The 25,496-nt window shown below is 38.7% G+C and overlaps 1 protein-coding gene across 2 annotated transcripts; it reads left to right on the top strand.

The window, feature by feature from the left end:
* The first annotated feature begins 50 nt into the window (after positions 1–50).
* Positions 51–16,319, top strand: CD164 (CD164 molecule). 2 transcript variants are annotated; one of them, XM_036248969.1, is made up of 6 exons: positions 51–309; positions 3,186–3,278; positions 4,739–4,813; positions 6,234–6,269; positions 11,277–11,321; positions 13,021–16,319. In XM_036248969.1, exons 1-6 carry the CDS (start codon positions 120–122, stop codon positions 13,185–13,187), a joined length of 606 nt encoding a protein of 201 aa, XP_036104862.1. In that variant the 5' UTR covers positions 51–119; the 3' UTR covers positions 13,188–16,319. The 2 variants fall into 2 exon arrangements, with proteins under 2 accessions (XP_036104862.1, XP_036104863.1); XM_036248970.1 differs by having other exon boundaries at positions 4,742–4,813.
* Positions 16,320–25,496: the final 9,177 nt, after the last annotated feature.

The following is a 25,496-nucleotide window of genomic DNA, read 5'->3' on the forward strand; positions in this document are numbered from 1 at the left end:
GACCCCAGCGCGCTCCCGCGGCGGGAGCAGAGTTTCGGAGGCGGCGCCGCAGGAGACAGAGGCACCCGTCGAGCGTTGCGTGTTGCAGCTGTCGCCGGAACGCCAGCGCGGAGGTCGCGATGTCGGGGCTCTCCCGCCAGCTGCTCTGGGCCGCCGCCTGCCTGGCCGCGCTCTGTGTGCTCACCGCGGCTCAGACCGCCATCCTGGCCCCGAACGTGACTGTAGTGCCCACCAACCACACGGCGACCACCAACCACACGGCGACCACGTCGTTGGCGACCCTCTCACCGCTCACCACTGTAGCACCAGGTGGGTGCCGGTCCAACCGGCTTCCTGCGCTCGCTCTCCCGCCGGGCCGAGCTGCCCTTCTTGCCCGCGGTGCGCGCGGGGCCAGGGCTGTCCGCGCTCCCGCAACATGGCGGCCCGTCCAAGTCCAGTCGGGGCCGGGCGCGGGGTGGCCGGGGTGGGGAAGCGCCTCGGTGGGAAGGGGCGGCCGAGCCCCGGGGGCCGTTGCCCTGGTGCAGTTTCTGACCCCAGTGTCCCAGCCCGAGGTGCTTTATAAAAGTGCCTCGTAATCCCCAGTCTTGCAGTAGGCTTGGAAGAGGGGACGTGGCTTCCTTCCGCGCTAGCGGCAGTGGGGTTGATGATGGGGCGAGGCGACGCGCCTCCGAAGTTGACGGTGAGACCGAGCTCCCTTTCCCTGGTGGTGGTGGTTTGTCCACCCAGGTCCTCTCCGCACGGAGGCTTCTCCGAAAGTTGGCAAAAGAGGGAAAGGGAAACTGAAGACAGGAGTTTTCGCTGATGTCTCGACTTGCGTCTGAGAAATAAGTCGCCTGAGATTTAATCACGTTAATTTTGCGGAGAGCTATGGGATCTATCTGAGGTTTGAGTAAGCAATTAAAACTTTACACTCCATGCTGTGTGCAAACGACGAAAAGTACCCTCATGTACCCAGTGCTTCGCATCTGCCTCTTAGGCTAAGCTAGAAGAAGATAGGTCGTGAAACCGAGAAGTAGAGAGAAAGTAAATTTGCCGGGACCGTGTGATTAGTAGATTGTGAAGTTGGAATTGGATGTCTTCCCTCATTTTTGTATCTTATAAAAGCTTAATAAAATACATAATGAACTTAATATTTCTTGTTAAAGTCAGAAAGATGTAATGATAAAATTTTTAAAAATTTAGCTCTGGCTAAAAATTTTTGTTTCAATTGGTTAAGCATTGCCCGTGCACCAAAAGGTCAAGGGCTCCATTCATTTCTAGTTAGGGCCCATGCGGGGGTTGCAGCTAGATCCCCAGGAGGGGGCATACAGGAGGGAGCTGATGGATGTTTCCCTCTCTAACCCTCTCGCTAAAATAAAAAAATTATATTAAACAGAAACTTTAAAAAATGAAATTGCAGTACAATACTGGAAGTTCTAACCACACTATTTTAAAGGTGACATAGCAGGAATATGTTTTGTCTCCTGATTGGCAGTTTCCTTTCAGAATTGTAGTTTTGTTGTGTGTGTGTGTGTGTTTTTGTTTGTTAAAGAGAAGTTTGGCAATATGAAGGTAATTGCCATTGAGTAATTTAAATGCATGCAAAGGGAGAGTGTTTTCTGTGCAGTCTGAAAGGTAGCAAATTTAATTCATTGTAAATATCATTCATGACGTTACCCATTCATCATCCAGCACAAAAGATTTTAAACAACTAGCATTTTTCATCTGTGTACAAACCTCTGAAAAACTTATTTCTGCTTTGTGGCCCCAACCCCATATATGTCCCAGTCCTTTAAAAAATTTTTTTTTAATTTTATTTTATTGATTTTAGAGAGGAAGGGAGAGGGAAGGAGGGAACATTGGTCCTAGGCCTCCTGCATACCCTCTACTGGGGATTGAGCCCACAATTTGGGCATGTGCCAGAACCAGGAATCAACTGCCAACCTCTTGGTGCATAGGTGGATGCTCAACCACTGAGTCACACTGGCTGGGCTGTCCCAGTCTTTGATAAATACTAATGATGAAGTATTGAAATGTAATGCCTCTGTGCTGAATAGGTTTTTTTTGTTTTTGTTTTTGAGGTACTCTTTCCTGAACAGGGAAAGCAAAAGCGAAGGAGAATGTTTGTTGGAGGCATCTAGCTTCTAGGAAATGGATGGTGTCCAATTCTATAGGCCATTTGTTTGTCCAGACATTGAAATATAATTAGCCTTCTTTGAAGTCTTGTTTCTAAGCCATGTGGCTTAACTTGTTGGAAAAAACCTTGCTAACTTGTTAAATTACATGTACATGAATGTAGGCCCCTCCAAACGTATTGTCTCTTATCCTCCAGTCATGGAAGATTCTGGAAAGAGTGGATCATTTATGAATTATGAATCTCTGGAGTTTTTCAGAATGGGCATCATCAAATCTTGGATTTTGAGGAAATGATTTCCCTGTCTGTATTGTTGACCTTATAGCAGTCTCTCACCCTCACCCCCCTAGTATTTTTAATTTTTGAGGATGCTTTAAAATGCATCAGGAAATCCTGAGTGTCTGTGCAAGAGTTACCATGTAAAAATAAAAAGGTGTTTAGATAGCTGCCACAAAGTACTAAGAGTTCCCACAGGCCCCTCTTGAGTTGACTCTTGATTCCTATGTCATTTAAAATGATTGAAATTTCTTAGTAAGCCAGTTTATAAAGTATTTTGTGTGTGTGGTTAATAATATCACGTGAGAATCTTCCCTCTTAACAAATTTTTAAGGTACAGTGTTAACTGTAAGCACAGTGGTGTCGGAGGTCGCTAGAACTTTTCATCGTGCATGCAACTTTATACTCATTGAACAACAATTTTCTATTTTCCCTCCACCCAGCTCTTGGCGACTACCATTCATTCTACTTTCTGCTTCTGAATTTGACTATTTTAGATACTTCATGTAAGTGGAATCATGCAGTATTTGTCCCTCTGTGACTTGCTAATTTCACTTAGCATAATGTCTTCAGGGACTGTCCATGTTGTAGTGTATGCCAGGATTTCCCTTTTTAATGACTGAATAACATTCCCGTTTGTTACCCCTTCATCTGGTGATAGGCTATAAAGTTTTACCATTGCTCTGAATTAGTAAGTTTGATGCTATATGTAATGTTTACTGTTTTAAAAAGATAAGTAATGCAAATTCAAAATCAGTTGCCAATTAATTGATTTCATGTATTTCTCCCCACCCAGAAACCTGTGAAAATCACAAAAGCTGTGTTTCCTGTGTTAATGCTAGCAATGCTGCTGATAATAGTACCTGCTTTTGGATGGAATGTAAAGAAGGTAGGAAACTTTGGGATTGTTTAATTTTGAGAATGAAAAACTGTTTTGTTACAACATTTAAAAATATACTACAGGGCGCTCTTAAACATTTGAAAATTATGTAGAACATTTACGATAGTCTACACTATTTTTTTCTTTTTGCAGATCAAATGCTTTATCTTTACAGTGCTAATTGCTTGACACTTCCCCCTAAAAATCTCTTCTTGTCTTCCATTCACTTCCCTCTCTTTAATTCCTTAGATTTGAACATTACGTCTCAGTAGTTTTAAAGAAAGAGAGATTATACATCTTTCTAGGATACACTGAAATTTGCTGTGAAAGAAAGTTGTGAAATTTTCCCCAGAAAAATGCTTGAAGCATTTATCTTCAGTGTGTCCTGCTAGGTGAACTATAGTATTGAGAGACCTTAAGAAACTTAAGATAGAGAAGAAGAATGAGGTGGGAAGAGAGTTAATTCTTTCCTTTTCTTAATGTAAAGTGCTTGCTTTTTTTTTTTTTTTGGTCTTATCAGTAAAGCAGTTTTTTGTATGTAAAGAAAAAGTCAAAGCTACATGTTCGGTTTCTTTATGCTTCATTGAAAAATTTAATAGTTCTCAACATTATATAACTGGATAACAAAGTTTAAAGGCCTCTTTTAAAATTAGGGTACTAGCTTAATTGGGGGTTAAGTTTACTCTTCGTATAAGAGTCCCTTTTTTTTAAGGTCATAAAATGGAATTTAAAAGTATATTTCTCTCCTTCACGTATGGCAGAGTTGACAAGTTTTGGAGATTGAATACCCTGCTGTGGAATATGTTCTAGGACAGAGGACTCACTGCTGCCTTCGTGGCACCTCCCCTGTTTACTACGGAGCCTTTATTAGATCCTGACCACTTCTCCCTACTGACTCAGCCCTCTTGTGGATTCTAGCAGCCTTCCTTGTACAGTAGTCATACCACAATTCTAAGATCTAAGTTTATTTGTTCAGTATGTTCATGTGGATTTTAAAAGGATAATATTTGGAGAGATCCTCTGTAATATTGCTAAAACAATGGAGGAAAGAATACCAGTATTTTGTTGGTCTGGGGATGGGCTTCTTTCTACAGTGTTTATGCCTGAGTTTTATTAATGTATATATTAATTTATTTATTTATTTTGTTGTTAATCCTCACCCGAGGATCTTTTTCCACTGATTTTTTTTTAGAGATAGTGGAAGGGAGAGACAGAGAAACATCTGTGTGAGAGAGACACTTTGGTTGCCTCCCACATGACCCTGACTGGGCTGGGGCAAACCTTCACCCAGATATATGCCCTTGACCGGGAATTGAACCTGAGACCCTTTGGTCCTCTGGCGGCCACTCTAACTGCTGAGCCAAATCGGTCAGGCCTGAGTTCGATTTTTGGAAGCTATTCTAGAGCTGAGTAACAAAGTCAAAGATAATATAAGTGGTGCTGTTTAACTTGGTTTTTTTCTTCCATAGCAGGTAAAAGCTACTGTTCGCATAATTCAACATTTACTGATTGCCAGGTGGTGAACAGTACAGAGTTCTGTTCTGGTAAGTATTCACATTGACTGCTAAAGAAAGTGGCCGTAGAGAGGTGAAGATCATTGCTTCAGGAAGCCTTATTTCAATATTTGGTTTGAAGCATTTCCATAGTTCTAATCTTGTTAGAAATTTCAACATGGATAGCATTTATATTGATTTCTAAAAGGACAGTGTTTCCCAGCTTGGTTTAGTGATTTGGTTATATTGTGGAATGCCGTGAGTACAGATGCCCACTCCTTTATTATTATCATCATCATCTTATTATTATTATTTCATCTTCCAGAAACTCATTGCATTTTAGACCCTCTCTTTATGTGCTTTTGTCAGGTTTGGACAGTCGTATTCTGGCACTTCCTTGGTTTTGGTACTGGTGAATGTCATAATGTCCAGCATTGTTTGTGCTATGATTAAATGAATCTTCCCTGTATTCATCCATATTCTGTACTTTAATTTGAAGAATTTGATTTCTCCTTGCTCAGGAAATAGTTAAAATTCTTAGCTGAAACATTGGATATTTCTAAGAAGATTATAAATTAATAGGAAAGTCAAACTCCTAATTTGGTGCATAGGTAATAATGAAATTGAGTAAAAAGTTTTTCTGGCGCATGTCAATAACCTTGAAAGACTACCTTTAATTTTGCTAGGAGTTTTTCCATCTCCTCCATCCCAACTTGAACTTTGTAACTAAGAATTTTATTAGTATGAGATCAGTTACACCCTATGTAGAGTGCAATAACATGGTTTAGGTGGTAAATGAGCAAACATGTAAATAGTTATTTTAATGTCTGGTAGAAAAAACTAATAACTATATCAGATTTATGATTTCATGATAATATTGCTTAGAAACAAGGTTAAGTAAAACATTTTAAGAGACATTAAAGAAAAACTGAACAAGTAACTACTTATTTGATGATATATCAAATTACAGTGGTTTAAGAAATAAATTTGTGTTTAGAAAGTCTGGGCTCAAGTGCATCTGGAGGGTTACAGTAGCAGCTCTGCAACCATTAGAAACTCAGGCTCCTTCTAGGTTTTTACTGTTATTCCTCAAAAATGGCTTTGACCTTACTCTCCAAGATAAGTTCTCATGTTTCAGCCATGTAATTGGTCATTCTGCTAGCAGAAAGAGAAAGGGAAAGAGAAGCCCATATCTGCTTTACATATGTTTCCTAGAAGTTACACATAGCTACCTAGCTGCAAGGTTGAGGAATGTCTGCTGGGGGGAGGGAAGTGTCACTAAAAATTGGTGCTCTAATTTCTAAGAAGGGGAGTGTAACATTGGGTGAGAGCAACTGTCAATCTTCCTTCACAGGTGTTACTAAAATTAAAAATTGTAAAGTGGCACACAGATGATTGCAGGTTAGGAAATAGTGTTACAAATGGTGATATTTTAGACAGTTTTGACTTAATTTGTTTGTTTTTTAAATAGTGCCGACTGTCTCTCCGTTGCCAACCAATTCTACAGGTAATACAAGATAATTGTTTTTCTCTTCCCCCTTTCAGGATTTTTAAGCTCTCTTGATGGATAATGTTTAATAAAAACCTAACAGTTGTTAGTATACTTTTTAAAATTTGTAGACATATTTAGTCTTGGACCACAATAATTACATAAATGTGTACTGTTTGTGACAGTGACACATAGCATTGGTGTTTCACATTCATTGACTCTGAGTGCATTTCCTGTAGCTTTGTACACCAAGTCTGCAAATAGCTTTTTGTGGAAATCCTCAGAAATACAAAAGCCTAAAGGAAATTAAAATTCCCAATAATTCCTGTCATTCAGAGGTACACCGAAATGTTTTAAGTGTTTGAGTTCTAGTCTTTTTACGTGTATATCCAAATAAATACGTTTACGAAATTAGATAATGTGTACCTACACGTTTGAATTGTTTTTCTTTTACTGCATGCATTTTACACACTTCAAACATTGTGCTCTTGGTTAAATAATTAGGTTGGAATACCTTATAGGGAAATATTTGCTATCATCTCTGACAGGATTGATTTAAACAGCATTCCTAAATGATGATTTTGGGGCACTCAGTACTGATTCTTTCCAGAATGATAGGCTTTTCATTCTCATCAACTTGAAAGTTTTTTACTACCCTTAATAGCATTAGATAACATCTCCTTTTAGAAATCTTCAACAATTTGATAGGAAGAGTAAGTAATATAAAAATACTACGCCAGTACAAGTAGTAGGCTAGATGATAGGGATACAGGGACAGAAGACAGAATTTGGTCTATTGTAGGAATTGTGAAAGAGATAAGTGAGCACAGTGTATTAGGGAATTTGTAGGGGAAGGTGTTATATTGAGTAGCATGGCATATGGTGACAGGTTCCTGAAGATGCTGACTGGCTGGGTCTTGAAATTATCCTGGTAAGATATGAGGCAAGTTTCCCAAGTGGAGCAGGGTGGTTGGCACATGTGAAGGAGATGTGAAAGAATATGAGGTTAGGGAATTGCATTTGGAGGGTCCAGTACAAGGTGAGGAAGAGTGAAGCTGGACAGTCAAGTCAAGAGCCACATTGGGAAGTGCCTTTGTATGCCTTGCTGGTAGATGTGAAGCAATATAGGTCATGTGATGAGACTTGTGATTTAATAAAATGGTTTATTCTGACAATGTTGACAATGTGGAAAGCAGGCTAGAAGGAGACGAGTCAGCAGGGGGAGATTAGATAACCTGTTGCAGTAATTCTAGAGAACTAATAGAAGAGTTGCAGATGTGTGCAAATAGGCTTAGGAAGTAGAAGGCATAGGACTTGAGGTGATGGGAGAGCTCTTAGCTGAAAGTACAGGTAAGTTCATCAGTGTCGGCAATAGTGAAGTCCACTGAAGCAGTTTTTAGGGAGGAGACTAGGGTTTGAGGACCAAACTCTTGGGAACAATATGTGTAAGAGATGAAAAGAGGATTGGAAAGGAAACTTAGTAGGAGTGGGAGGAGAAGAAGGTCCAAAAGGTGTGTCTAAGAAACTTTGCATGTGTCATTTCGGTACAGTTTTTCAGAAGAAACGATCAAATGCTGTGACAGGACAGGAACTCGTTTTAAAGACTTAGGCAGTGGTGAGCTAGCTTTCACCGGGTTTTGCTGGCCAGTTGTGCACAGCTCTTTCCAACTGCACATTCCATGATACCATGTTGGTAGCTTGAATTACAGCTACAGTGGAAATACACCGTGGAAAGCTGCAAATGCTACGAAACTTTATTTTGGAGAGCACACAGTGATGTACTTTTAGATCTTTAGCACCCATTAAGAAGTCATTGACTAGGAAGGTATTAAAGGTTGATGAAAGCAGAGATGTTGAGAGAAACATTTCCAGAGGTGGGATGTGAACAGAAAGGGAGAGTGGAGGAAATGGTTTCCTCAAAATCATTGTGGGTCTACTTTTAATTTCTTCCCCACGAAATCTTTATGTATATGCTTGCAAAAAATATCAATTGAGTGGCAATTAATGGTTGAAAAACTTTAAAAAATTAAAAAATTTTTTTCTTTATTGAATTTAGAGAAAGAGGAAGGGAAAGGGAGAGAGAGATAGAAACATTGATTGGCCGCCTCCTGCATGCCCCCACACCCCCCCACTGGGGATCGGGCCCACAACCTGGGCATGTGCCCTGACTGAGAATTGAACCAGCAACCTCTTGGTGCATGGGTCAACACTCAACCACTGAGCCACACCAGCCAGGCAATGGTTGAAAAACATACTGTCTCGCCCTGGCCAGTTTGGCTCAGCGGTTAGAGCGTCGGCCTGCGGTCTGGAGAGACCCGGGTTCGGTTCCCGCTAAGGGCACGTACTTCGGTTGCAGTTTGTCCCCGGCCCTGGTTGGTCGTGCGGGTGGCAGCCACTCGATGTGTCCCTTCACGTCGATGTTTCTCTCTCTCTCTCCCTTCCTCTCTCTCCCTCCCACTCTATCTGTACAAAAAGTGGAAAAATATCCTCGGGTGAGGATAACAAAAAAAAATAAAAAAAAAAAAAAGAAAAACATACTGTCTCTTTCTGTGGCTGCTGCTGAAGAGAACAAGTGGGAAATTAAGGGACTATTAAATAATGCAAAAGGAATCTGATTTATGTAGAAAGGTGTTCAGTGGGGTTACTTACAAGTCTTCTGCCAATACAAATAGTATATTATAAACATAAATACATGTTTATAAATAACATAATAAAATGACTAGATTATGTCAGAAATATAATGGCAAATGTTCATAATAAATGAAAAACTGTACTAAGTAGTTGTTGTACAGTTTACTTATTTACATATATATATAAACCTAGAAAAATTGCTGGCAGGCAAAAAACATGCTACTCGAGTGATGGGATTACTTGAATTTCTTTACTGTCATTTTCTAAATTTTCTATCACCAATAGCAGTTTTTACAACCTATGAATTATTTTTTTCTATAAAGTTTATTCTTTTTGTTGTTAACCCTCGCCCGATGATATTTTCCCACTGATTTTTAGATAGAATGGAAGGGAGGGAGGGAGAGAAACATTGATGTGAGAGAGAGAGGCATTGACTGGTTGCCTGAACCCGCAATCCAGGTATGTGCCCTTGACTGGGAATCGAACCCGTGGCTCTTCAGTCCTTGGGCTGGTGCTCTAACCATTGAGCAAAACCAACCAGGGCATGAATTTTTTTTTTTTAAATGAAAGGAACATACAGTAGGTCAGTGGAAGTATATTTGTTAATTAGTGCCTCATTTTGGAAAATGTAGTTAATGTAATACTTTGGTCAAAAGTAAAAGTGTGTAAATGTTCAGACAACTTCATCAGTGTTTTAAGATTGAAAAAATTTGATATGTTTAATTTGAAAAGTATATTTTTTGCAGTTACACAGAATGTGTAAGCAACAACTTTGAAGGGATTATAAATATTAAAATAATAAGCCCTGGCCAGTTTGGCACAGTGGTTAGAGCGTCGGCCTGCAGTCCAGAGAGACCCAGGTTCGGTTCCCACTAAGGGCACGCATACCTCGGTTGCAGTTTGTCCCCAGCCCTGCTTGGGTTGTGCAGGTGGCAGCCACTCATTGTGTCCCTTTTATGTCGATGTTTCTCTCTCTGTCTCTCTTCCTCTCTCTCTCCCTCCTACTCTATCTGAACAAAAAATGGAAAACTGTCCTCAGATGAGGATTAGAGAGAGAGAGAGACCCTCGCCCAGCTGGTGTGGCTCAGTGGTTGAGCGGCGGCTCATGCACCGAAAGGTTGCCAGTTCGATTCCCAGTCAGGGCACATGCCCAGGTGGTGGGCCTGATCCCTGGTGGGGAGCATGCAGGAGGAATTGATGTTCTCTTTCATCAATGTTTCTATCTCTCTCCCTCTCCCTGCCTCTCTCTCTAAAGTCAATACAGGAAAACAAATGTTTTTAAATCAATAAAGAAAAAAAAATTTTTTTTAAATAAAATATACCTTCTAATCTGAGAATTCTGTGTAGGAATCAGTCCTATCAGAGATGAGATCAAATATTTCCTTGTAAGATGTTCATAGCATGGAGAAATGAGAAGTGACCCAGCTGTTTAACCAAGAGCAGGGTGGATAAAATGTGTACAGTGGTGAGAGAAAAAGGATACACACGTGTGAAAATAACCATCAGTGTTAACATTTTTTTTTCTTTTAGTGTTAACATTTATTACTATCCATCAGTAGTATCTATACATACAGAAGTCTGTTAATATAGTGCTTTAGTTCCTAAAATGTTACATTCAATCTAATTCTTCCAGTGATTGTACATTTCTTTAGAGGCATCATCAGATAATTATTTGAGCTCATGTAATTTGGTAGACTAGAGCTTTTCCTGGCTCTTCTAACGCTAAAATAGGGGAGCTATGGCCTCAAAGTTTTATTGAAGCACAACCTTGCCCATTCACTTGCATGTTGTCTTTGGCTTCTTTTGCACCTATACAGTGCACAAAGCCTAAAATATTTACTTTTTGCCCCTTTAAGAATAGTTTGCCAACCCCCTGAAATGAAGAAGATAACCAAATCTTAATACCCACGTAAGAAATACTGAGTTGCATTTATTTCTTACCTTGACTTTTTAAGTTAATGGTTTTTCTTAGAAGAAATATTATTTTATGAAGAACCTATAGTTCCCTCACCTAAACACTAATTCTTGCCCTTCGGTGTGTCTTTTTGCAAATTTGATCCAGTTGTATACATAGATTTTACATATAGATGTTAACATGGATACAGTTTTATGACTGCTTAGTGTTTTAAAATATATAGTGATACCTCGGTTCTCGAACATAATTCGTTCCAGGAGGACGGTCGAGAACCAAATTGTTCGAGAACCGAGGTATCACTGTATTTAGAAGCTAGTATTCTGGATGTGTAGATGTTAGTGAACCATTTACTGAAATAATGGCCTTTGATCCAAAAAACTGAAAGCATGTTGAAGTTGGTATTATTTTACAAAGGTGAATACTAGAGAACTGGGAAGTTTAGAAATTTAAGTTTCTAATATATTTTGTTTACATTCCAGCTAAGACCACAACTATGCCTTCCTTTTCTACAACTACTACTCCAGGTAATTGAGGTTTTTTTAAAATTAACAATGAAGCAGGATGTATGTGCACTGTTGCCTTTTACTGTTTCTGTCATCATTTTCCAGTTTTACTCATGAATGATTATGAACTAACTTCTCTCTTGTATTTAGGGGACAACACAGTAGGCTGTTAGAGCAGTAGTGATAGGTTTGCTGGTAGTCCTTTTCTAGTCTTTCACTGTGTAATCACATTTGGCATGACATGTTAGAATTAAATGATGTTTTTCCAGAACCCTTTTAGTACAACTTGTAGATGAAATCTAATTTCTTATAATTTAAAAATTAAATACTGATTACTGTTAGGAATTGGTTTTGTGCTATATTAGACCATAGTGATTTGAGTGAAGATAATAAAGCCATCCTTTTTACTGAGAAATCTCTAAAAAGCCATTATCACTATTAAATGTGCACCTTGGCCATACTTCTTACTGTTTCTCATATAATAATTCCTGAAAGTACATGTGAAAATTAATTTATTAATGATTTGACATCTTATAACTAAGTTATATTTAGGTTATGCCACAAGACACAGTAGATACACAGGCTAAGAACCCTCTCCTATAATACTGGTTTTTTTGTTTGTTTATTTATCCTCACCTGAGGACATTTTTGTGTTTATCTTCAGATAGAGCCAGAGGGAGAGAGGGAGGAAGAGAGAGAAATATCGATGTGAGAGAGACACATCAAGTGGTTGTCACCCACATGACCCCAACCAGGGCCGGGGACAAACTGCAACCAAGGTATGTGCCCTTGGCGGAAACTGAACCCGGACTCTGGTCCGTAGGCCGACTCTAACCACTGAGCCAAACTGGCCAGGGCCTTTTCTTTATGATGACTCCTTTATAATTTTTTAAATTCTTTTGGCTTTGTTATTATGCTACCTTTATTTCAATTTCAGTGAAGCCATTCTGTTTTCATGAAGAAATATAGAACAGCTGTGATTAATTTTAAAGCTGGCCAACTTGTTATATACAGCCACCAGAACCAGTGTTTATTTGATTCTCTAAGAAAAAGTAAAATTTATTTTAAATATGAAGTTGCTTTGTGTTAAAGTGAGTGGTTTTCCACTTGAAACATTTTACTCCCTGAGAAGGAATTCTAATTTTTGTGCCCTTTTTTCCCCTCATAACTTGGTAATAACTATCTGATAATGTAAAATCTGCAGAGTAAGATTTAAGATACTTTTAATAACAAGTTCTTTTGCTTATGGAATTATAAACTGCAGATATTTAAGATTATTTTTGTAATTTGAAAAATTGCAACCAAATTTTAAATTTACCTTATATATTTAGTAAAATTTAAAACTTGTGTGAATTTTTAACACAAATATTAATATTTACTCTAACAATTAGGTATAGTCTGAAGAAAATTGGAAATTTTTAAAGTGCTTCACATATTCCCAGGGCATAATTTATATACCAGGAGAGTCTTTTTATGACATTTTCATATTTGAAGTTGTATAGCAGCATTAACCACTTGATATCACCAGACAGAATGAAGAATGGGATTGATAAATAATTGTCTTCCTCAGTTAAGTATAAATTCTAGTTGTAAAGACTTGACTCGAACGGAAATACTTTATAGAACTTAAACACATGGCAAAATAGAAACTCAGGTGGGTCTTGAAATTATGATAGAGGCTCACGAGACTTACCGTTATTTCTTCTGTCTTATTTAACAGGTTCAACTAATACCACTTTAACTCCAACCTCACAACCTATGCGGAAGTCTACCTTTGATGCAGCCAGTTTCATTGGAGGAATTGTCCTTGTCTTGGGTGTGCAGGCTGTAATTTTCTTTCTCTATAAATTCTGTAAATCGAAAGAACGAAACTACCACACTCTGTAAACGGACCCATTAGATTAACAAGGACTGGCGCATAATTCAATGAAACCAAATTATTATCTTTCAAGATTTCCTACATGGAAGACACTATTCCAGGATCTTTAAATTTTCAAAGAATGCACATAGGATATTTTGGAGTATCGTGCTTGAAGAAAAATCAGTTAAATCATTTTGCTCAACAAGAATACTTAAACTATTCTGCATGAATCCTTGTGGCTGTCTTCTTTTATTTTAAATGGCTGCTCCTGTTGGATTATGTTCTCTTTTCTTGACATGCCAAATGTAACTCTGTAAGGGATGGAAAACATTGTCCTGCAGACAACCTCATGACTCTCTTGGCAGTTAAATTTAGTCATTTTAAAGCCTGAAAGCTGCATTGTTTTCATCCTAACTCAGGATGTAGTTTAATGACCAGAATTGAGAAGAATGTGCCAAATGAGCATCAGTCAGGTGGATTTTTGGCTATTATTTTAAAAATGGAATAAATTTATAAGTTTAATACCCATGTAGTAAACTGTATTCTTAAAGTAAAATTTTGTGCTTGATAACAGTTATTTTTTCTACATTATAAATAAGATGCCACACAGGGAATTACATTCCAGATTTAAAGAAATGAATGGAAAGGATACAAACCATTAAAGCATAGCAGGTTATTGTTAATACTTGTAAAGCACCTTATATCGTTGAGAAAATAAAGAACAGTGCCTTAAAAGACAGATTGAAAGGTAGACTGTAACTTAAAATGTTGTGATGTGTTGTTCCTAATTAAGAAAGGTAAAATTACGGTTGATCTGAGGATGTAACTTAATGTCAGCAGTAGTAAACCTGCTTTTAGATACCTACCATACCGTTAGTATTTAACTGAAAACTTACCTACTTCAGACCTGAGTAAATTAAGCTAAAGGATGTTATACAAAGTTGAAAGTCTTCATATATTGAACCTCCCAACATATTTCTTATGGCTGTTAAAAATATAATAGAGACTAAAATATTTCTCTTTGTATTTCAAAAAGGTATACTAATACTGTTGTTATCTCGAACGGATTTTCACCAAGCTATCTTGAAAAGTAACTTCTTTCATGAGACAAGAAGGAAATAATCAGTTGTTTTAGAATCATTTACTAATTCTTTAAATGAGACAATTATCTTAAGGTTTTTTTGTTTGTTTGTTTGTCTTTTTAAGTTTTGAGACAACAAATGTGACCAGTGTAATTTCAGGAAATCTAAGGATTTTTGATTGATAAGATTACTGTAGATTTTTAATAATGATTACCCTGGATAAATAGATTGTGCTTTCTTTTTTTCTTTCTTTCTCCTTCTTTCAGATATTTTCTTCTTCTTAATTTCAATTCCCATATTATAGTAAGCATGCATATTTTTATTTCTTTAGTTTTCTTAGGAAGCACTAGGTTTCTTTATGTTTTAGAGGGATACTTCTCCCTCCTTTGATGCATTGGATTAGTTCAGAAGGCTTGATTTAGTTTAAAATGAGCTTTTGCTTTTCTAGGTCGTGAAAATTTTTTTGCTTTGTTTTAGTTTTTTTAGCCTGTAGTGGCCGAGTTTAGTCATTGGTTTCAATGTTTTATAATAGGAAATGACAAGTTGCTTAGGTCCATTTCATAAGCCAAAATTCCTTATATTTAGATAGTTATATTAAAGATTCTTACAACGAAGATTTACTTGTTTCTTAGTTACTTGCTGGTACAGCTAAAGTTTGTTTTACTTGCACATTTGTACATACACCTAATGTTTTCAAGTGCCTTAATTGTTTAAAATAACTGGCTTAAGAGGTTTTTGGGAAAAGGTAGCTTTACCTCACACTTTTGTGTTTTCATTAGTAGTAATATTCTAGGTACCTCACAAAAAATTTTATTATGGTGCCATGGCTGTTGGTTTTTAGTCAGTGCTATAAGGTACAAGATTTATTTGAAAGAATGCAGAATATCCATTTCTCCCAAAGTGGCAAAAATTGGCTACAGTGGTATAATTGTTATTTACCTAGATTATGAATACCTTGTCACACATTGATGTCAACAGAGTAATTTTTGTGAAAATGTAGCTGAAGAAGCCTCTCTTCTGTCATTTTGAGTACTGCGCTAACAACAAAATCATATAATATGAAACTAGATGTTGCAAGAAGAGCTCTTACAATAGAACTCACAGCCTTTTCCCCTCCTTCCTTTAGGAATTTAGTATCTTGAGCCATTAATAATTTTTGGGTTTTTTTTTTTAATCCAGAAGGAATATAGAAACCTTTTCAGATTTTTCATCTGATTATTTCATGCAGATGTAGTTCTTTCAAAATACCTTATTTTATCTTAAGATATTTGTACAGGCAGACACTGCTGTATTTAGAAATTTCTATTTTAGTTCATTAAAAACTGCAAAACCAATCTGTATCATGTACCAAACTGATTTAAAATAAATCTACATGTTTATTGAAATAATCTGTTCTTTTTTATTAACTGAAGTGTGTATTTGCTTTTTGATTATGATAGTTAATGCTAGTGAATTTACCTTTTTTACTTTGTTTGAGGGATGGGCTGTCTTTTATTGCTCCCCAAGATCGGCAGGTAGAAACTAAACTATGTATCATTAGTGGCGAACAGAGCCTTAGAAATGATAGTTGGAGGGTTGACTTTGTATGCCTATGGGAGTGATGTGCAGTTTATCTTCCACAAGTCAATGGAAATCCACTTCAGCTCTACCGGTTAACAAATGTATGAGACGACCATTTGTCATTATAAATCTGAAAGCTGGTTTGTAACTGCATTTATAGCTCAGATTGCATGTGAAGTAAAATTGGACTTCTGTTTCACTTTGTATAAATATCTAGTGCCAAGCCACATGGCTAGTATGTGAAATTTGGTATTTTTGGTCCATGTTTTGGCCAAGATTATATTCTGTATTAAATCCCAGAATTTAGACTAAGAAGAGAGACTACTCCCCATATGCCTTGAAACCCAGAAGAGTGGACATGATATTTTGCTGTAGAAAGTAGGAATTTTTGGTTTCATATTAGCCTTATATATGGTTATGTTTGCTAAATATATAAAACTCTGCCAGGCTTTATGTTTCCCTGAAATATTGCTAGAGACAAATTATTATTTTGAGATAAGAATGGGGCCCTGGCCGGTTTGGCTCAGCGGTTAGAACGTCGGCCTGCAGTCCTGAGAGACCCGGGTTCGGTTCCCACTAAGGGCATGTACCTCGGTTGCAGTTTGTCCCCGGCCCTGGTTGGTTGTGCGGGTGGCAGCCACTCGATGTGTTCCTTTCACATTGATGTTTCTCTCTCTCTGTTCCTCTCCCTCCCACTCTATCTGAACAAAAAATGGAAAAATGTCCTCGGGTGAGGATAAAAAAAATAAATAAATAAAATGAGATAAGAATGGGGTTCAAAATAGTTTTGTTTTGTTTTTTTTAGATGATGATAAAAAGTCCTGTATGCTTGATGCCCATGTAATTACTATTTCTTGTGCTCTCCATTTCTTTGCTACTGGAATTTACCTTCTGAAAACTGTTCTTTAACCTTTAATATTTCTAGTTATGATTGTATAGGTATTGATGAATTCTTTCAGTTTTTGTGTCTGCCTTGTTTTTGAAAGATTTTCATTGGATGCAGAATTCTAGGTGGACATTTTTTGCTTCCAGCACTTTAATGATGTCCACTGTCTTCTCACATTGTGTTCTCTGAGAAATATTTCATCTTCATCTTTTGTTCTGTGTACATGTCTTTCCTCTGTTGCCTTTTAAGATTTTTCTCTGTCACCTAGCCAGTGTGGCTCAGTGGATTGAACATCGTCCCATGGACTGAGAGGTCCTGGTTCAATTCCCGGTCAGGGCACATTCTTGGGTTGTGGGCTCGATCCCCAGTGTGGGCCGTGCTGGAGGCAGCCAATCAATGTTTCTCACATCAACGTTTCTCTCTCTCTCTCCCTTTCTCTCTCTAAAAAATAAATAAAAACAAATTTCAAAAAAAGATTTTTCAGTATTACTGGTTTTGAAAAATTTGATTATGATGTGCTATTTTTTTCTTTCTTTTGTCGGGGGTTCATTGGGTTCCTTGAATCTATGGTTTTCATAAAATTTGGAAATCTTTCACCCTTTATTTTTCAAATATTTTTTCTATTCTCTCTGTTGTGAACTCTAAACAGAGGCTGCTAGAAGTTGACCCCATAGCTCACCCATGCACTGTCTAGGTTTTTAAAAAATCTTTTTTTAGTTTCATGTCAGATTACTGCCTTTGAGTTCACTAATGCTGTGTCTAATCTGTTGAAGTCATCCAGTGTGTTTTTCATTTCAGATGTTTTTATTCCTAAAAATTTGGGTGATTTTATATTTTCATGTCTTTACATATTCAATCTTTTCTTTAGCAATTTTTAAAATTAGCCTATGGGCTAATTATAACATCTGAGTCTGTTGATTTTTGTTTGTTTGTTTGTTTTTTCTCATAGGTCATATTTTTCTATTTCTTTGCATGCTTGGTAATTTTTTCTACTTGCCAGATGTTAATTTTAACTTGTTGAGTGCTGGTTACTTTTATTCTGGGACATAAGTTACTTGAAAACAGTTGGATCCTTTCAGGTCTTTTTTTAAAACTTTGGTTTGTGAGAGCAGCATAGCATTTGTTCTAGGGCTTAATTGTTCCCCAGTTCTTAGGCAAGACCCTTCTGAGTATCCAGTGCCCCCTGGATTAGGAAGCTTTCTAGTTTCTATTTCTAGCTTTGTGTGGGCTCCAGGAACTGTTTCCTCTAACCCTTTCCCCAGAATTGAAGTTTTCCTCACTTGCATGTGCTGACCAAGTACATTGCTGAATACTGGAGGGGCACCCTCTACAGATCTCTGGAATTTCTCTTTCTGCCGCCCTTTTCTCCGTGATCCTCTGCCCTGGGAACTCCAGCTGCTTCATCTCCCTTGATTTCAGCTCCATATTCTGAACTCAAGAAGTCCAGTAGGCTCTGCCTGGGTGCCCTCTCCCTGCGTCATGGCTTAGAAATTCAAGGCAGTAAGTGGGGTCAATACAGTACTTCTCTTTCAGGGCTCACTGTTCTTTGCCTAAAGACCAGTGTATTGAAAACTATTTCATGGATTTTGTTCAGTTTTTTAGTTTCAGAGTAAATTTAGTCTCTTAATTTATTCTTGGCCAGAGGAAAAAGTTCAAGATGTGGATTTTATAGTCTTAGTCTTTAATTGTTCAGGTAATGCATAAATATATATTCTTTTCCCCTTAATCTATTGAAGTTAAAATGTAAGTCTGCTCTGACCATCCCCAGTTTCTTCCCTTTGCTTGCCCTCCACTTTCCAGAGGTAATTACTAGAACTGGTTTGGTGTTAAACCCACCTGCCCCCCGCCCCCCAAACCCCTGACAATTTATATACACGTAATTTGTACCCTTAGAAAATAATATTATGTGGATTTTGATTTTAGTATTCCACAGCTTTTTTTTTCACTTAACTACTTGGAGATCTTTCCAAGTTAGTTTATGTCTCTATACAGAATTCTTTAATTCCATGTTGCTATATGTAGTATGAATGTCATAAGTATCTACCTATTGAAGGATGATTAGGTTGTTTGGAATTTTTAGTTTTTACTATTAATTTTGCAAAGAATATCTTTGTATGTGCCACCTTGTTTATGTGTGAATATTTCTCTAGAGTAAACAGAATTGGAAAGCTCTGTCATAGGGTTTCCAATGGGAAGATTTAAAAAAATTTTTTTCTTTATTGATTTTAGAGAGAGAGAGATAGAAACATTGATGAAAGAGAACATCGATTGGTCGCCTCCTGCATGCCCTCCACTGGGGATCGGGCCCACAACCTGGGCATGTGTCCTGACTGGGAATCAAACCGGTGACCTCTTGGTACATGGGTGGACACTCAACCACTGAGCCACACCGGCCGGGCTACAATGGGAAGATTTTAATAGACCCGAGATTGCCTTCCAATTCCCACCAGCAGGTTGTCAGTATTTTCTGTATCCTTAACCACCTGATAACTGACAAAGTTTAAATTTCTGGTGAATAAAATGTTTTACTTGGTACTTTGATTAATTTGTAATTCCTCTCAATTGGCTTTTTCTATTGTTTCTTTTCTGAAAAATTTGTAGGGTGTTTGTTTTTTAATCTTAAAATATCCTGAATGTTAATCCATGGTCAGTGGATTTTCTTTAAGTCTTTGTCTTTGATTATGATATCTATATCAGCAAGACAGTACAGTCAGGAGACAGAAGCCACATAAATAAGAACAGAAAAAGTTTGACATAGAAAAGTGTTAACTATAAGTGGGTTGGAGTGATGGGGCATAGTGTCTTTAATTTAAGAATTAAAAATTTGCAAAGCAGTAAAGAGAACTCTGGAGAGTACAGATGTCACAAATGCAAGAAGTGGCCACTGTCTGTTCTTCCTCAAGCTGAATTCCAGAAATCATTGGAGAGAATACAACCTAGGTTGTCTGGATAAAGTTTGTGGTAGCTGCAAATTCATCTGGGATGGTACCAGGGGAGGTTATTCATTGGGAATTTACACCAGTACAATCTGAAGTCATCCATGGAGGTACATGGTAAACTGAGCATAGGAGGTGCCACACCAGTGACAGACTCCACTGCTAAACTTTGTGCACTGCTAGATCAGGGCACTATGAGAATTTGCCCAGAACCAGGAAAATAAATCCCTCCAATACCCTCTGCTGACAAAACACGCCAACTAGCATAGAATTATATGTCCAGCTCTATTTTACTATAATAAAAGGTGGAATAGACAAAAACTAGTGGATTAAAAGCTCTCATTTCTGTAAATTTATGACCTTTCACTGAATATTTATTTTGCACTTGATCAGAACCTCAGCTGGTCAGGGTTCTTTACCTGGTGGAGTGACTCACATACTGCCTAAAGGTCTAAGTTATCCCATTGTCCTGTTTTGGTTGATGTTTCTCATCAACCTTTACTATTGGGTATGGAAGAACTTGGGCACCCAGAGAATCCCATGTTCCAGATACAGTCCTTGCCTCTTGTGTCTCAGTAATAAAGTCTCACTCTTGGTAGTCTGGATTGATCATTCCAGCCAGTAGAGGAACACCTTTTGCCACCTTTCAGTTTAGTGGCATAAGAATCCAAGATGGCCAAGTGGCAGCCTCGACTTAGATCTTATATCAGTAGACCCATGTTGTGCTCCTGGTTGAAGAATCCCTTAGGAAATAAGAACTCCAAGCCAGCACAACTTGAGGTTGCTGGGATGAGAAGGATAATCATGCTTTGAACCAACATATGCAGACCTATCTATAAGCCAAGCTTGACTTTTCCTTGGCCAGCTAATTGTTAGAAACACACCAGTCCAGGGAGAGGAGGCAACAGAAGTTGGTATTGAAAGAATTTGAGCCATATGTTCAATGGAAGCTACATGAACATTTCAGGCCTGCCCAGCAAACTGAGTTGATTGTATACCATTTCCACTGATGCTAGATTGTTACTATGTATGCCCAAGTTTGTTGACTAGGTGAGTCCTGCAACACCCACATCATGGATGGGAAGCTCAGACTATGTGATCATCTATTATCCCATGGTTAGGCATTCAGTCTACCAAGGCACAAAAGGAGGATAGTTATCTTCAGAAGAGGGAATGGATTTGTTTAAAATCTTGGGTCTACCTGTGATTCTACTGGTGCTTGGCAGAGGCTCCATATAGTGTTCCTTTATGCCAGGACATTTTTTAGTATTTTGGGCTCTGCTGGATCATAGGAATTATATGGCAAAGCAGCTTGTATTGAAATTCAAAATCACAATGGAGCTTTCTCTTGCTCTGGTCCCCACTCAAAATTGATATATGGATGACTCTCCAGGTGGGTTAAGTAGCACACTCAAATATGGTATATGTTGCCTTCAAAATCCAAAAAGGCCCATTGAACACCATGCTTTTTTCATGGTACCTAGTGTGAGATGAAGCAAGATGTTTTTCATCTTGAAGGGGAATATTTTAACATGCTCCAAACCATTGAATCCCTAGAAACTTCATTGAGGCTAAGGGCCTTGAATTTTTGTAGGATTCATCTTTCACCCTCTAGTTCTTACTGTATGTCTAGTTCTTAGTATATGTCTTACTAAGGCACCGAAGACGTAGTACTTTCTGCTCATGATATCCAATCAGCATTATTGATGTAGTGGACCAATGAGATACTTTATGGAATATCAAGATGATCATGACAAAGCAGGATAATTGACAGCCTTGAGGCAAGAATTTGAAGGTATACTGTGACCTTGTCAGGTAAAAGCAAACTACTTGTGGTTCTTGAAATTTGATGTGGAGTAAAAGCTGTTATATTTGCGTAACAAGTGCCAGTAACATACTCATTTGCCCCAGTAAAGATACTACATCTGGAAGAGCAGCTGCAGTTGGAATCTCTACTTGGTTAAGGTGGGGGCCTGGTAGTCCCTAAGATCCATCCATTTTCTGCACAGGCCAAGTGCTGAGTTAAGAGGTGATGTGATAGATCCCACCACCCTTGCTTCTTTCAAGTCTTTATGGTGGCTTTCATCTCAGAAGTTCCTCCAGGGATGCAGTGTTGCTTCTAGTTTACTTTCTTGATAGAAAGGGGACGTTCCAGGGGTTTCCTACAATAGAGCCAAATGCAGGAATCCTTTCCGTTGTTAATTATGTTTATTCCAATTATACCTTCAGGAACTAAGGCAATAACCACAGTGGTAGGCCAATGCATCAACCCCGTCCACTGTAATTCAGACCTGAGCTAAGACTCCTATCCCCTTGCTCTACGCCTTCATTTTTGACTGGTGAGCCACAGTGGTGTTTTGGATCCCCAGGAGTTAGAAATAATTTACAGGTGGTGCCTAGTCACTCTGATGAAAAATCTCTAGCAAATGATTACAGATCCCTTAGGAATAAGTATGGAGGAAAATGTATAGTATGTACCTGCAGCAGTGTAGAGATGAGGATTTGGTAGATGAACAAAATGTAACCTTGAGATACGCATTCTCAGGACCTGACCCGCCAAGGATCAAAGTATGATGTGGATAGATAAGGTTTGCCTAATGGGTAGGAACGCCACCCTGTCTGAACCGAGTGTTTTGTTTGCATGAGAATAGATAAGGTTTGCATGTCAATGGGTAGAAAGGGGTAATGGGCAAGAAAGCCCAGGTGTGAATGGGTTTTTAAAAATAATCTCCTTTGATATTTCTCCTGAGAGGAGAGACAGGGCTTGGCTGTATGGTCAGCAGAGATGCCATCTCAAGGAAATAATTACCTAAAACAACATGTAACCTGGGGAACCACTTTGCAAATAAATTGGGCTGCATCCAGAGATCTACAGCATTTGCTCCCTTGCATGCTCCTCCTCACTCCAAGCAGTGTCTGCTTCTAGTTCATTGTGTTACACTGACCCCCAGCAGGCCGAGAGAGACGCCACAGCAGTATACACGTAGGGTCCTTCCTCAAGGGGGTCCAGCCTCCCCTGCAGTCAAGGTCTGTGAATTGACTTAGGCCTGGAATCTAGGTGAGAGGCTATGACTCTCACCCGTGCTGACTCAACTCGGGTTTCGGATACCAGTTTTTCCTGTTACATAGATCAAGCAATAGTCTAGTAGCTACCCATATGTATTCACTCACGGGCACATTAGCTACCAAAGATATATCTAACTACTGCTATGTCCCCGCTGACCTTCATAATAACTGTACCCACCTTGTCTTTGGCAGTTGGCTTCTGCTACTCCAGGGTGGCATCACCACTGAAATGAGAGAGCCCATCTCAATAGCAGTGAGAAACGAGATTGTGAATTCAACTGTCACTGTAATTTAGCATTGTGCACAATTAAAAGTTGTGTTTGATTTTTAGCAGTATTATCCTTGTTACTACAGGAAATAACAGGCTTTAAAAAGGCTTTTTGTGGAAGCTCATTGGTTCTCGGACCATGATATGCACAGAATTAAAGGACCTGAGCTTGTCATTTGCTTTAGTAAGTCCAAAAAGAACTCATCTTACAACCCAATTGTTATGGTCATCATCACTGATGAGAGTCAACTGTAGTAGCAATTTATGCTCCCAAGGCACAGGTTTCAGCGGGTACTTTGTCATAATCGACCACAGGTGACAGTTTGCATGCAAAGGGTTACTAGCATTCCATTCCCTATTGCAAGGAGCTTAGCACTGTGTTCAAGTCCAAGGGTGCAACCAAACAAATCCCCAAATCCCATCTTTGTGTGTCTGTCCTCCAGGACCAATCCACTGCTGGCACCAGTCATCAGTCATGGACCAGTTAGGAGACAGAAACCACGCAGTAATCAAACAGGGAAAGTTTCATATAAAGAATTGTTAATGATAAGAGATTGAAGTAATGGGAGGCTTGGCTGGCAAACAATAAAGAGAACTCAAAAGAATACGGGGATAGCAGATACAGGAAGCAGCCAGACCCTCCAGGGCTGACAACCGGACCTCACTGGAGAGAGTGTGCCCCTTAAGGCTCACTGGATGGCTGAGACATTCACTGAAGCTGTGAAACACCCAAAGTGGTGCTGGCAGGGAAGCCCTTAGAGGGGCCATGCAATGGCATTCCACTGTGAAGCTGCAGGCGCCCTGGAGCCGGGCACTGCAGAACCATGCGCACTGCGGGAGCCTATCCAAAGGAGCCCCCGGAACCTGGAAGAGAAACCCTTCTTCCGCCTCCAGGGTCCATCCGGGACCTCTACTGACAAAGCTTAACATCTTGCCAATGGGCAAAGAAGAAATATTTACAGGGTCTAGATTCATTATTTCACAGCAGACAACTAAGGATAAATTTAGAGCTGAGAGGTTGTAAATTGATAACTTGTACCATACCTTGTCCTGTTGAATTTCTGATTTTGATATCAAAGTCATCAATATTCCTCTTGGCTTTTGTTTTTTGTATTTCAGAAATAAGTTTGTATGGATGTCTATGTGCTTTTTGTGTGCACATAGATCTTTAACCATTAGAAATTCATTGTATATAGTGTAGTGACGATTTAATGCACTTCATATAAACTCAGTCTTCTCCTTAATTTATAAAGCTACATATATTCTATAAAAATTTATGTATGTGAATATGTTTCTCTGATCTATTCTGTTTCATTCATCTAGTCATTTATTACTATAACCAACATAGGTTTTCTTGTCTGAACAAAAAGACTTGGATTAGGACTTTACAAAAATCTGAAGAGGGTTTTGGCACTGGAGGAAGACTAAAAAGCCTGTCAAGAGAGGATGATGTTCTTAAGTGAAACCAATAGAAATAAGTGCTTTGAAGTTTATTTGGATTAATCTGTTTTAGTTTTCCACTTGCTAGCAAATACTGCTTAGCAGCAATGCCCTCCCTCCTGGCTCTTTCATCTCATCGGTATTCCTGGAACCCAGGCTGAGAGGCTGCTGGCTGACGGGAGGCAAGGCCCAGGGGGTGGGAATGCAAGTCAGCTCCTGTGTTTTAAGATCTAGGACCAACTCCTGCTTCACTCAGGACAGCCCTCCCACGTTCCCTTCACAGTGCGGATGACAAATATTAGGTAATGGGTTAATGGAATTTGGAATCATTTTTATTTATTTAAATGCTTATACAAGTTGGAATTCCAATACAAGTTGGAAAAGGATTTATGATTACCAGTCAGGTCTAAAAGGGATTCTAGATGGAGCTGCTTGAACTTGAAAAGCTGAAAGTTGAACACGTTGGGTAGGAAGACATCATCTATCCTCATTGTGTGTTTAGTAGGTACCTGCAATATAAATATTAAGTAGACATTGGAGCGTTTAAGGAAGGTGATGAATAATTCTCGTTATAGCATCATTAAAAGTCCCTGTTACTAATGAGACCAAGATCACTGGTTCAGTCTGGATTAGGCCATTTAGTGTGACTTCTTGTCCATATTTTGCCACTTGTCATAAAGAGAACTGGTGAAGAATGAATCCATCAGTGGAAAGCCATTTCCTGCTACAGAAAAAAAGATATCCCATATTTGTATCATTTGTGTTAGTGCAGCGCTATTTTATTTTTTGAGAAATCACTGGTGGTCTTACATTCCAGCCATGTATAAATTCCTCTTCGATCTGTCTTTATCTGACTTGTCTCATAGGCCTTGCTTAAGAAGTCAGACCTCAGATAGATTCGAAGAGGTTCCAACTAATTTTTTGCCTTTCTGGGACCATTGGCTTTTTGTGTGGGGTCTGTATAATGTACACAAGCCAGGGACCCACAAGACACTTTCTTCATTATTAGGACTTATTTATTTAGTAGGGTGATGTCCCGGGATTAGCTTTAGACTAGCGGTCTAAAGACATAACAGTAGCAAAATTACAGTTATGAA

Source organism: Molossus molossus, unplaced genomic scaffold (assembly GCF_014108415.1).
Source record: "Molossus molossus isolate mMolMol1 unplaced genomic scaffold, mMolMol1.p scaffold_m16_p_8, whole genome shotgun sequence".
NCBI classification, from domain to species: domain Eukaryota; kingdom Metazoa; phylum Chordata; class Mammalia; order Chiroptera; family Molossidae; genus Molossus; species Molossus molossus.

What these genes read in the sequence shown, in the direction of transcription:
- CD164 (XM_036248969.1), top strand. Translation starts at nt 120, where the DNA reads ATGTCGGGGCTCTCCCGCCAGCTGCTCTGGGCCGCCGCCTGCCTGGCC. An exon ending in GCTCACCACTGTAGCACCAG is followed by an intron (nt 310 to 3,185) that starts GTGGGTGCCGGT and finishes CTCCCCACCCAG; the next exon opens with AAACCTGTGAAAATCACAAA. An exon ending in GTTGCCAACCAATTCTACAG is followed by an intron (nt 6,270 to 11,276) that starts GTAATACAAGAT and finishes TTTACATTCCAG; the next exon opens with CTAAGACCACAACTATGCCT.